Below are 13,775 nucleotides of genomic sequence, written 5' to 3'. Positions count from 1 at the left end.
CAGGAGGGCTTCCCAGTGCCCCAGTGAGAGATCCTGCTCCCAGGAAGCGCCTCCCCATGGAGCAAAGGCCATATCCAGCCGCCCGGCACTGGGTACGGCTGCCCCAAGGGGTGTCTCAAGGAGGACGGGGTCGTCCGTCTGATGGCTCTGACACACAAATGGTGAGCCATCAACACACAAATGGGAGACAGGGAGGACCAAAGCTCCCTGAGCTTTGTTGGGCTGAGCTGGCCTTCGGGATAACTCGGCTCCTTCCTTTGCCACTTGCTTGGCTACTTTTTTCCAGCCAGTGATGGTTTACTGCCCACTGCTCCTCAACGGCCATCCTCTTGCAAAGGTAATTACGATTTGAGCTTTAGGAGAGATGGTACAGTAGGTAGATACGGGATCAAAGTATAGGCTGGTCTCTACCTTGGGAAGGGTAGGATGAGCTATTACACCTTGATAGGCTGTCCAGGTATGCACTATGGGTAGAGTTCCTATTTGCTAATTGTTGTTTCTTTAGCATGTGCTGGCGGCTCAGTCCGGAAAGACAAGAAGCTCACCCTGACTGATGCGGTGGGAAGGGAGACAGCAGAGGAGCACAGCAAAGGCAGCTGTTAAAGCAGCGGCTGAAAGCCGGTCCCTCCTGCATCCAAGGTGGGAAAGTGTGGGCTGGAGAACCAGAGGGCTCTGCTGCTAAAGGCAGCCACAGGGAAGCAGCAGGTCCTCTCCAGTGAAGGTGACGCACAGTGCAGTCTTCCAAAAGGGCCTTGGTAACTGCTGTCAGTGAGAGTCCTGTGACAGGGCCAGCAGGGCCATCAGCCTGCAGCTGTGCAGCGGTTGTAACTACAGCTGAAACGGTTGTAGAGGGGGATGCTGTGCTGTGGGTTTGGCTTGGGGTTCTTTTTTTAACTATTTTGTAGGGGTGCAACTATTTCTTTGCACTCAGGTGAGGGGATTGGCGCTGATCTTCTCTTTCTGGAGCACGTCCTGGCATCCTTTGTCACCCAGAGCTTCCCCCTCTGTTCTGTTCCTGACAAGGAGCCATGGCCGCAATGGGGAACGACTCCTGTGAGTAATGACTTCACCAGCGGGCTTGGGCTTTTGTGAATCCCCAAAGGCAAGGGATGTGGCTGGTGCTCCATCCCTGACTGTTGATTTGCTGACAATCTAGAGGCAATTCTGGGCGTTTCCTGCCAGCAGCGGGACTTACCCAGGTGTTTTCAATTAGACACGGGAAAAGGTTTTTATCCCTCCTGTGCCATTATGTACAAGACCTTGAAAGATGTTGTTTCTCATAGAAAGATCTCGCCTCAGTAGGGTTACCTTTGGGGCTAGATCACTTGAGCTGGTAATGCACTGCAAGACTCTAGCGGGCAAGGAAGGTAGGCCGAGGCACAGAAATCCGAGCGTGGGTTTGTTGGACTGCTGGCAAATTGAGCGGGGGAACAGACTGTTTTCCAAACAGTCAATTTCCATGGCAGTCCTGTACAGAACCCGACTTTTAAAATAGGCTTTCGTGCACCACTAGGGTCTCATCACTTCTCAAATGTCAGTTTAACATGATAGGCCTGCTGGTTAAGGACTCGTCTGCTGCAACATGGCTCAGGACCACACCAGGGCCAGCAGCGCTGCTTTCTGCATCCCGTAGGGGCGCTGGGCAGAGGGACGGGTTGGCAGGTCCCGGCACGAGGTACATGTGTGGGACGTCAGGGTGACTCTCGCCTGGTTTTTCCCAGCAAAGCCCCAGCCGGTGCCAGCCCCGAGCTGCGGGGCTGTGCTCTCCGCACCCAGTTCATGGAATAAATTTGTTGTGTTTCATCAGATACTGGTTTTGTCTGCTGCCAGAGAGGGAGGGGAGGCCGAGCCAGGGCCACGGGGGCCGCTCCCCCTCGCCCACCCTCCGCCTGGGCTGCCGGGAGGAGCCGGGCTGGCCCCGCCGCCACAGCCCAGCGCCATTGCTGACAGCCCCAGGCTGGAGACCTTGTGGGGCTGGGAGGCGGGGCCTTCCTGAGGCCTCCCCCAGCCGAGTCTGCCTGAGGCTGCGGGGCCTGGCCATGGCAGAGCGCCACAGCCTCTGAGCACTGCCGGCCCGCTCGCCCTCAGCCTGCGCTGCTGGCCCCGGCCCCTCAGTGGGCCCTGCCCCACGCCGCCGTGGGCCCTGACGCGGTGTGGAGGCCGTGACGCCATCTGCTGTGGTAGATGCCTTTGCGTAGCAGGCACCGCCTGGCCCCGACCATGTCTGCTGTCCATTATAAGTTCTCCTCTAAGCTGAAGTACGATATAGTCACCTTCGACGGCCTCCACATCTCCCTCCGCGACCTCAAGTGCCGGATCATGGGCCGTGAGAAGCTGAAGGCGGCCAACTGTGACCTGCAGATCAGCAACGCCCAGACCGAGGAAGGTGCGTGGGGGCGCGGGGCCTCAGGGCAGTGAGGAAAAAGCATGTGCTTCACTAGGTTCCCTTAAACGTGGGGTTGCCGAAAGGGGCTTTGCCTAAAGGGCCTAAAGGGGCTTTGCCTAAAGGGCCGAAAGGGGCTAACTTTCCTGCTTCAAAGAGCATCAGTCATGTGTGGCAGTGACACGATCCTCCTCTAGGTAGGCTGTGTTGCACTTTGACCTTTGTAAAATGAGTGTAATCTTTTAAACTTGGTACACTGATGGCACAGATACTTAGTGAAGGTAAGGGTGTTTTCCATGCAAAAACACCAAAATACCCCAGTGGTTTTCAGAGCACAGCTAGAGAATACGTTTTGGTGTAATATGTATGAATGCCAACTTTTTTCGTTTATATGCATAACTGTTACTTCCAGTTGTTATTCGTCAGATGTAGACGCTTAAACTCACCTTCAGAAAAAAAAGGGAAAAAAAAACCAGACCGGGATTTTCTGTCTTTGGCTGTCTTCGTATGTAGTTTTGTTTGAGTCTCTCTGCTCTGCAAGAAGGGAATTGAAAGAGTTCCCGTCCCTTCACGTTTAATTCAAAGGAGATGATTAGCTTCAGAGGGGAGATACCACTTTAGTTTGAGCCAATTCTGCCCTACTTGTGAAAGCAAGCTCAAAAAAGGCCAAAAGTTCTGTGATGCAAATTCTAGCACTGCCAGTTTGGGTTCCATTCAAATGTAAAGCACTGAGAGGCCGAGAAGTGTGGTTGTTGGTGGAAGATGCTCCAAGAAATAGACAGAGATGGCAGGGTCTCTTCTGCGTTCCGTCAGTCTTGAGCACTGGTGGCATTAGGTGAATCGTTTGAGTTAACAGCTAGGGAAGCAATGGCGTTTTCATGCTTTAGCTCGGTGCCTGTTTTGTTGCAGGGCAAGCTAGACAGACTTTAGACTCTGGTTTATGCAGGTGAGACTTTGCTGTGGGTTGTTCTGCTCCGGAGATCTGTTGGCTTTGTAGCCTAACAGAAGCAAAAGCAACTTGAGTTAGATAGGACAGAACCTCATGCATTAGCAGACTCTCTTTTAGTGACCATTGAGACCGTTTTGCTGTTGGCATTCCAACTTTTTTTAAAAAAGGAGACAAATTTTGCTGTATGTGTTTGGTTCTCAAACCTGAAGATTTCTTGCAATGTACTGTTAGTGTGTTGAGACGATAAAAGCGCGATGTGACATACAAAAGTTTGCTTTTCTATCTGTCAAGGGATTCTCTGAAGTGCTGTGTAATTACGTATTAATCCTTAATCCTTAATCCTTATGAATGGACTAGGGTTTTTTCCTGTGTTTCTCTTGTTTTCAGAATACACAGATGACAATGCCCTGATTCCTAAGAACTCATCGGTGATTGTCAGAAGAATCCCTGTTGGAGGAGTGAAAGCTACCAGCAAAACATCTGTTAGGTAAGTATCCACGAACCATTGTATTCTTTCTAAGGGGTTTTGGTGTGATAGCTTTTTAAATTTATATTAGTTTACAGGGGCTTTCAGCTTGTATCTTTCTTGTTAAAGCTGCTGTTAATTTTTGTTGTCATGGGCTAGATTTTAATGTGTCTGCCCCAAAGCAGGCTGACATTTTTAGTGCTGTTGGGACATGGGGTTCACACTCCACCAATTGTAACTTTTCAGATGCCTCTACTGGGTTTGTTCTTGGGGCTGATTGTTCTGAGACCCATGGTCTCTACATGGATCTCCATACGGAGAAATTCCTTATTATATGTGTTTGCTTTTATTGCTTTTATAGTACAGGCAGATACACATTGTAGTGTCATCTTAGGATTTGTTCCCATCTCAGAAGAGCCTGCGTCTCAGTGTTTGACTATTTCTTGCACTTGGGCTGGAGGGTATTCTTACGGCCCAAATCTGGGTTTTTAGCGTACTAGCTATAGAGGAAAGACCCAGGGTTGCCAGCTGGTGAGCAATGCAAACAAGAAGTTTCATTCATAAAGGATTCCTAGTAGTTTCCTAAAGACAATGTCCGTTTAAGGCCAGAGAAAAAGAATAGTGTCCTAAAGCCTTTTGTGTGAGTACGATGAAGGAATAGTTAATCCTTTCCAAACTTGAAACTCAGTAAGCAGTTGAGCAGGTTACCAAATGTTACTAGTTATCTTTCTAAGTCTGTTTTTACCCTAAGCCGATGTCTGTGCTCCAGGTTTTAATTCTGTATTCCTAAGATTTACGGAGGACAGAGAATCGGGTGTATTGATTAAAATTACAGATGCTCAAATGCACTGGCGACTACAGGATTATTGCTGTCATTTCTGCATTCATACAGACCCGTTCTATGTCAGCTACATTAGCGTTGTTTGAATGGTCATATTTTCCGGCCTTCTTAAAGATATGCCTCTCCCCCACAATTAAAAGATGTTATTAAATTGTGGTTTTGCCATGTCTTTCTAGTGTTGGTTCTCAACAGAGTAGAGTGATGAGTTACAGCGTGTCTCGCACCAACAGTACAGCAGCATCCTGGTACTCATGAAGTGTCTGCAAGCAAAACCCCCTGAATTTACGTGGCTCTGCATGTCAGCTTTGGGCATGTTACTGCCGTAGTTGTTGCAGTGCTTTCAGGTACTCCCTAGTAATTCTGGAGGCCACAGAGTTGTGCTTCTAAACACTGGGGGTTAATTAAAATGTGTATGCTTAGTGCTGCGTTGCCAGTGCATCCTCCGTTTCTGATTGGACGGCACCCTCTCCTGGTATTGTAATGCTGCCCCACAATGAGAGGATAGATGCTGCTAGCTTCAAAGATCAGGTAAATACCTGTACGTGGGGATAAGGGAAGAATGGCACTGCTGTTCTAGCATTGACAGTTCACCAGGCAGATGAGCTTTCTGCTCCTCCAGCTGGAAACATTGCAGAAGCCACTGGCAGAGTGGCTAAAGTTTGGGAATGATGAACGTACGCTGTAAGGGTGGAGAGGCCTTCAAAAATGTGTTACTCACCTTGTAGTATGTTCTTCGAGGTAAGTGGATGAAGAAACCATTGGGTGGTCATTGACAGTGTTTCCTTGTACTTGCTCCCCTTCGGGAGCTGTGTGGCTGTAATTGTGAGCCTGGTGGTGGTCTAGCAGTGGCAGGAAGCACGAGCCTTTCTCTTTGTACGTGAATTCCACAGCAGCCTTTGAATTGCCTCTGCGATACGGATCAATGAGTATGTGGAGTCTCAGCAAGTTTTCAAACGTAATAAATGGTTCCTAAAATATTGTAGCATTTTCAAGATCATCTTAAAACAAATTCTGGCAATCGAGGCCGCTATTTTCTTTTGTCCTGGGACTCCTCAATTGAACAAAATTCTAGAGACTGCTGTCAGGTGACATTTCTAGTACTATTTTGAATCCACATAGCATATGTAACACGTTTAGTGGCTAAATATGGTAGCCGTCTGAGCACAGTGCTTGGGCTTCCACAAAGAAACGCTCTCGTAAAGACTCTGCTGCTGACATTTTTGTTATGTCTTTGTCGGATGACTGATTTCTGGTTCGCTTAAGGAAAGGTGCACTTTGAAGGGTCTAGACCATCACTGTTCTTGCTTAGAAACTAAAGTACTGTGTATGGCCCTATTTGTGATACTAGGGATATACAGACTGGCTAAAGTTACCTTCCTGTTTTGATGGTTGATTATTTAAGAACACAAAATATAGGACAGACATCATGGTTTAGATTCTTAGGTAGCAGAGACAAAATACCTGAGGACTTCCTCTTGTGCTGTTGTGTTCTGTATCTGTGAGTCTTGGAGTAATTTGTGACAAAGGTGAAATGTGATTTGGGGTTTTTTTTTCTTTGCACTGAGTGTACAAGAGAGAACAGTTTATGAATACGGATAAATTTCCACATTCAGTAGACTGTCAGAACATAATGTTTTGACAATCCGTTTTTATAATCTGGTTTTGCTGCTTGATGCTGGGCAGAAGTGCTTTATTTTAAATTCTGATCACCTTTCTTTCTTCTTCTAGAAGTCGAACTGAGCCAGTGAGTGGAACATCAAAAGCGGTATGTAAAATCACAATCTCAATTTTTTACGTTTGGAAAAGGAGCAGCATTTTTCTTCAGGTTTGAAAACACTGTCATTCGGCTGCTGAAATATAATGAAGTAACACAAGGAAATACTTGACTGGTAATGGTCTAGATCTTGATTTGCCACTTGGGTTGAATGCTGTGCGTAACTACACATTTCAAAATAGTCCCTACACTATAAAAATCACTATTTGGTGGATTTCATTTTTCATCTTTATTTTAAGTAGTTCACTGCTGTGGTGTGAGGCATTACACTAACCCCGGACCGCTGGATCTGATGCCTTGATAAGCTGTTAGGATCACCTAAATCTAGAAACAGATGAACTCTGGCTCTGTGTTCTGTGAAGAATGCAGCCTCTGATGCTCATGGAATAGTATCCAATCAACTTAAAATTGTAAGCTTGTTGTATGTAGGTCTAAAACCACTACGTCTTAATCTGACACCTGTAATTCTGTCACCGAGTGGTTCGAATTCCTTTTTGGCCATGAATGCATGAATGCCTCGCGTTGTGAGTTTGATTTAGTTTACTGGCCCAGTGACCCAAGTAGTTAATTTTATGCATTTATGTAAACCACGTTTATAGTATTTCATCTAATTCAGATGAGTTTTTATTTCTTGAAAAGGGTTATTTTTCTTGTTGTTTACTAGCATGTGCATAAACACAAATCACATGTTCCAAAAGAAGGTTAACGTTCTTTTCGCCTCGCGTCTTCCCTGGCGTGTCTGTGTCACGTTTCTGAGTAGCATCTCGCCATCCGCTAGCACAGATGTCTCCAAGAAAAGGAAAAATCCTGGAGTGGGAGGGAAGCCTCAGTGTTAGCTAGAACTACTTAAAGTAAATGAAAGACGAAGCAGAAACGTTCCCTTCTAGTTTGCTCTGCCTGGACCTGATTTGGGTTGAGGGTAGCCGTGGGGAGGGTGGAAGCCTTGCATCGCTCTTTACAAATCCTCTCTCTCTCTCTCCCTGTAAAAGCACTGCAGCCTCGGGTGCTTCTGGTGTTGGAGACACAATTAACTTTATTCTTAAAGCTAACTCGCTCTTGGTTCAAAGCGTGGGCTTTTTGTTTCGGTTTGGGTTTTTAAATAGCTGTATTTCTGCATGTATTTCAAAGACGAACCTGGATCTTAGTGTGGGAGGAAGAAATCACCAAAAAGCTTGCCAATCACTGTTGAACAGTAAAGCAGCAAAATTAAAATTAGTCATGATTTTTCTGAACAGGAAGCACAAAAGGTTTTACTTTGAGTATTTCTTCCTTGTCTTGCTCTTATATCAGCTGTCATTCTATACGTCCAAATTTGCGCTGCTGTCCTACTGTTACTACAGCCAAAGCAAGAAAGTGCCTCCGTTTTGGTTTAGTATTCCTGTTTCGGTAACTGCGAGGATTTCTAGTTAGGGCTTGTCCTTAAAGGCTGCAGAAACGCAGCGCCGGGCCCATTGTTTTAGCACCGTCAGGCACAACCGTGATCCTTCCTGGCTGAATGTTTAGTTCAGCCAAGCAATCGGATTTTAGGAAACCGCTGTAATTTACACGTAACGTTCCAGCAGTGCGACTAGCCTTTTCCTCCTGTTTTTGGTGCCCTTTCCTACGTGCTTCATGTGAGTTTCTGTCTAGTCTTGTGTTTGAAATGGGAGTTAATAAATTCACTGTCAGTTCTTGGTTTTTGAGGGTTGCGTTGGCTGGTTGGGTTTGGAATTTTTCCCCCCAGTTCTTCTGCAGTATTACCTTAGGGCTGTGTACAAGTTTCATGGAGGTGTTGTTTCTGCTTGATTGATTTGGGGGACTGGCAGGAAATACTTTCTAAATGCAGGAAATATTTTCTGAATGCTCTTTAGCTGGAAATTGACAGCTTCCTTACCCCTTTGACTTTTAAGCAGTCGTGAGCATTTGAGAAGTGTCCCTCTCTGAGATATTCTGGAGCAGTAAGCTGATCTCAAACGGGTTTGGTAATTGTAGTTTCTTCTCATTAACCTCATTAACCACACTCTTAAGTTGTCGTAGGCCTGGGCTTTGCTTTGAACAAATACAAGTTCCAGTGGGTTGGAAATGCCGCTTTCAGTGACAGTCAGAGGCTATAGTGCAGGCTTTGGGACCACAGTAGAGGTTAGCTATTGCCGTGTTTGGATTGTGGAACTCGACTGTGTGTTTCTTTTCTTGTGAACAGATTGGTGACTCTCCTGCATCTATTTCTGTGGCCCAGCTTACTAAGGTATATGAATATTCTTGTCAAATACTTAAAAAATAAAAAAGCATTTTCTTTGTACTTTTAAATCTTATACTGTCATCTGTATCTGGCTAGCACTTGTAATTTGAACAAGACTTTAATAAAATTTCTACTAATTTAAAGTATTTACTTTAACTTTAAAATGTGTGTATATTTTGATACCATCCTGTAAAGAGTAGTTCCCATTTTGGAAGATAAAAGCAGAGTACCTTATCAGCCTCAAGATGATGTTGTAGTATTGGTCTTGTTCAGGACCCAGAGGAGCAGCACTTTAGCTGTCTACCGTTTTTGATAAGTTTTGTTAATTTTGTGTTGGAAACAAACACAATTTTTATGGAAGACTTGATTTGTCTGTAAGCTACGGACATTTAAGGGGGGTTTGAACAGCCAAAATAGAAGCGTTTCTGTAACGTGGACAATTGCATCCCTATTTTTGAATTTCTAGTGATGGTAGTCACAGAACCTTTGTGTTCTGTGACTGTCTTCTTTGAATGCTGCACAATTTCATAAATTGTAGTATATGTGCAGTGGAGAACGCAATCTAATTTGTTTGAACGCAAACTGTGAATTGTGAAAATGTGCCCAGTTGTTTCTAAGATTATACCAATGTGTCTGTGTGGCATAATAGCAGATGTGTCCCTCTGAAACTGTTGTAATGCCATGTTTGGCTCTGGAATCGCTTGCATTTTTGGCTCAATAACGTGTGACTTTGGCCGGGAGAGCACTAGTGATGGCCCTTGGTGCACAGACGTATTGCTGTGCAATGAAATTACTTGTCTTGAAAGAGTACAAAGATTAGAGGAGGCAGGGCCTAATGCAGAGGAGACAGTTCTTTCTTCTGAAAATAAAGGCCGGAATTCATTTCCAAGAAGGAGAGATCTCTTCCTGCTGGTAACGTCTTCCCTCTCTCACTGCAGAAATTCAATTGTGTACAATTGAGAAAAAAAATAGTTTGGAAATCAGCCAACAAAAGAAATTGGTCTCTGTTAGTGCTGTCCTTAAACGTGTCCTTGGTTCTGTAAACTCCTGTGAAGTTTTGCTCGAAAAAGTGAAAAACCGTCCAAGCGGTGTACACATTTAAGCTTTTGAGAGAATTTAACTATTTCAGAAAAATGCAGGAACATACCATAAAGCAGGTCAAAGCCGTTACTTACTCTAACCTCTTCAGTGCAGGCTGGCTTAGCATGGAGGCAAGGTGTTCAGAGTTCTCTGGTTTTTTATTACTGTGCATTAAACGCCATAATTGAATGTTGGTGTATTGCCAGTAATGTTTTGTGGGTTTTGGACGTGTTTTGTAAACCGTTTGGGTTCAAACAAATTAGTCAATGATCTCTAAAGTTTTCTGGAAATGTAAATGGCAGTGATTTCATAGATGTCGATCTGGATTATGTTACCGTTGAGAAAAAGCTGTGTATGTGAAACAAGCATTTAAGAAAATGTTGAAACTAGTTGGCTGCTTTTGTGCATGAATGCCATTAAAACCAAAACCATGAGTGGCTGATCTGACCAATAGGTGCTTGAAGGTCCAGATCACTGAGAGTCACTCCCTTAGACCCTGCTCGTATCTGGACTAGTGTGTAATTTGAACATTTGAACTAATACGTCTCTACTAATCAGATGGCTTCAATAATTTGAAAATCTGATTCTGCATAAGGTCGATATGACAATCTGTGTGAGCTTAACTGTGTTTCTAATGTGCCTGTCAAATAATTCCCTGACGCCATGTGTTGAATATTTGCATGTTTTAATTACACGAGCCTCTGGTTGCGTATTCATGCCATTTAACGTTAGTCACTGAACGTATGTGTGTGAGGCATGAACTTGGCCTTCCTACAGAGATGGTGAATCTAAGTTTCCCCAGTGACTGGCTCAGAGCCCTGAATTGAGATCTCCCTCTGAACTGTGCTTTGGAGGAGGAGCGGATTTGTGTCTCTTCTTGGAGTGGATGGTGAGCTAAGGGATATTTCACCCTTAAGGAACCTGAAGTTAAGGCAAAGGATGTCAGATGAGTTCAAACCACTGCTCAAGCCTTTGGAACATCCTGGCTATCTTCATTTAGGAACATAAGTATTTGAGTCAAGCAACCCTTCTGCTGGGTAAAAGGAGTGGATGAAAGGCTTTTGCCGCTTAACAGAATCACTGACAGATCACTTTCAGTGTGGGTCTTGAGATGAGACGTGCCTGCATTTCTTTTCTTAGCAGGACAAAAGTTTGGATTCTGTTCCCAGAATTAAAAAGAGCACAGGAATTCCAAGGAGTTTCACGATGGAGGTGAAAGATCCCAATACCAAGGGTGCTATGCTGACAAACACTGGAAAATACGCCATACCAACTATTAATGCGTAAGTATGGAATTAATTGGACTGACCAAAAACCGAAGGAGAGAAACCACGAGTGAATGTCTGAGTGGCAATGCATCTGTAATGTTGGCCGGCATCTGTAATTGCAGGGGAGGAAGCAAAGTCACCGTATCTTAATCTTAAATTCTGCCATACTTTCTAATATGAAAACAGGGTGGTCCTACTGTTTGTGCCCCTGGAAGTTGGTTAAATGTGTGGTAGGCTGAGAATCTATTTCTGCAAAACATTTCCGTAGTGTTTACAGTTGGAGTCGTTCTCTCAGAAAGCTCGTTTTGCATCTGGTTTATGTTTCAAAGGCTTCTTGCAAAATTTATCAAATTGGACTGTTGGGCTGAGATTTCCTTCCCCTCTGCCTTTTATCAAATCTGATGTGTGAAACAGACTGAAGTTTTCCTGTTGCTCCAAACTAAAAATGCTACTGTGTGCTGACAAGAGTGGTTCTCTTAAAAAGGAATCGGTAGCACTTCTGTTTTTCTGTCACGGATCTCCTTTGGTAGGAGTTGTAACATAGACTTCGTTCACTTATAAAATGCAATTACTCGAAGGCCAACTCTATCCTGAGCCTGCAATTTATATTTACCCTCTGGCAAAGGAGGTCTGGGATTCATTTCCCCTTATTTCTAGCCGTCAAAAAATGATTTTTCTAAGTCTGAGCTAATTTCTTAGTTGATCCAATGAATGGTAGAGTTCTGCAGAAGGAAAATTGTTCCTCCCTCCCTTCTCTGGCAGTTGAAACTAAATGCCTGTGTTTTAGAAGGCTAATGCGGAGTGAGAATAATTCCATCTGTTATCTTCCTTTGATAAAATTAAAAGCTTGGAACAGTTTTCATATCCACATCTTTAACTTTTTTCTTTTTCCTTCCCCACCCCACCCTCCAGGGAAGCTTCTGCTAGAGGAAAGAAGGAAAAGCCGCCCTTTTTACCCTCATCCTCTGATGATCCGATTCCAGATGAGTTGCTGCGTCCCATTTGTAGAGATACGATAACCGATGCAGTTGTTATTCCCTGCTGCGGAAACAGTTTTTGTGGCGAATGTAAGTGTTACTCCCCTGATTGTTGATTCAAAACCTGATCTTCTGAAAGCAGAAATAGGAGAGAACTAAATGACTGTGTTACCACTTCTATTTACTACTTAAGTATCCCCTGAGTAGGAAAAGAATTTTCTCACATAAAGGAAAGAAAATTAAGGCGGAAAGCTTTTTTTGCTTTTTATGCATGTAGTTAAATCCTCTTTACCCGCGGAGGGATGATTATGAGAAGAGTGCGTAATTGTGCAGGTGATTACAGGATTAGATAGTGAATGCCTTTAGTGTCTTTCTCTCACACAAAATTATGTGGCCAACTCTGGTGACTTGCTGTGGTCTGCAACAAGCGGATAGTCAGGCATTTAATCCACATTCTTCTCCACAGGAGAGTTGGTTAAAGCCGGCAGAACTCAACCCTACTATCGTTTTTTTGAGATGAGTTTTTTTCAAGAACCTTGAGGTTGGTGACTTGGCACCGTAGAGCCTGGAAAAAAAGAGGAGTTGAACCATCAAGACGCAGCCTGCCCTACATCTTCAAATGTTCAATAGTGAAGTACCAAAACTGCGTAGCTATTTACTGCATACTAGGAATTTTTTGCACTCTGGAACGTTTATAGCTTGATGCTCTCAGGGCAAGAGCAGATTCACCCATTAAGCATATACGTCTTTTTATGAATGATTAGAACCCTCAACATTTCCTTAGTTTGGCTAAAAACTATTTTGATGATTCTAATGATTCGCAGGTATTAGAACAGCATTACTGGAATCGGAGGAACATACGTGCCCAGCATGTCATCAGGCAGATGTTTCTCCTGATGCTTTAGTTGCCAACAAGTGCCTACGCCAGGTAACGTGATGACTTTGATGTAAACTGTTTGCATGAAAAGTCTATTTGTAAAAAGCTGAAAGGGAAGAAAATAGTACTTTACGTCTCCTTAAGAAAGGCTAAATTGAATGAGGCTAAATTTACTTTTCAAATGCTTCATCTGTTATTACAGAAGCTTACACCTTTAGAGACAGTCTGGCAAATTCGGGTCACACTTTTGTTTAACGTGATTGCCTCCCTTTCCAATTTGATGTTAACACAGAATTACTTTAAGTGCAGATACTCTGAGGTGCCAATCATTACTGACACTGTTTAACGTCCCGTGTTTGTGTATCCGCACATTGATTTATTTCAGGGTTGGTGGCATTTCCAGGAATACACCAGTAAATTTACTCTGTGGAGGTTTTTGTTCGCCTATCTACTGACGTTTCATAGTACGTTTTTGTAAATGTTTTTCTGCCTCTAGGCTGTGAACAACTTCAAAAGTGGAACTGGCTACAGAAAGCGGATTCAGCAGCAACAGCAGCGGCAGCTGCCACCGCCACCACCTTCACCACCACTCGTGAGACAAGCAATAACCCGCAACCTGCAGCCTCTGCTCCGGCCAAAAATGTCCAGACAGCAGGCGCCACTAATGATTTCGTTAGCTTCTCTGGCTTCTCCTTCTGCTTTGGCATCGTTGGCCCCTTGTCCGTCACCTGTGGCAGCCTGGCTGCCAGTAAGTCCCTCTTCTGTCATTGTCCCTGATCTCCCTCCAGCAGTGCCCCTACCTCTCCGTGCTGAAAAGCCAGATAGACCTTCTCGGTAAGTAAAGCTATAGAGCAACATGAATATGAAACGCTGAAGTTAGATTCTTCTTCTTGCACTCCTCTCTAGCGAGTGACATTTAGTGACATTCATTAGTGACATCAG

The 13,775-nt window shown here is 44.4% G+C and overlaps 1 protein-coding gene across 1 annotated transcript; it reads left to right on the top strand.

Moving 5' to 3' along the window:
* The first annotated feature begins 2,220 nt into the window (after positions 1-2,220).
* LOC141736687 (E3 ubiquitin-protein ligase RBBP6-like) lies at positions 2,221-6,470 on the top strand. The gene is made up of 3 exons (XM_074571245.1): positions 2,221-2,386; positions 3,720-3,819; positions 6,368-6,470. The coding sequence occupies exons 1-3, from the start codon at positions 2,221-2,223 to the stop codon at positions 6,468-6,470; spliced, it is 369 nt and encodes a 122-aa protein (XP_074427346.1).
* Positions 6,471-13,775: the final 7,305 nt, after the last annotated feature.

This window comes from Larus michahellis (assembly GCF_964199755.1).
Source record: "Larus michahellis chromosome W unlocalized genomic scaffold, bLarMic1.1 SUPER_W_unloc_1, whole genome shotgun sequence".
NCBI classification, from domain to species: domain Eukaryota; kingdom Metazoa; phylum Chordata; class Aves; order Charadriiformes; family Laridae; genus Larus; species Larus michahellis.
This window is presented reverse-complemented; position numbering and strand designations above follow the sequence as displayed.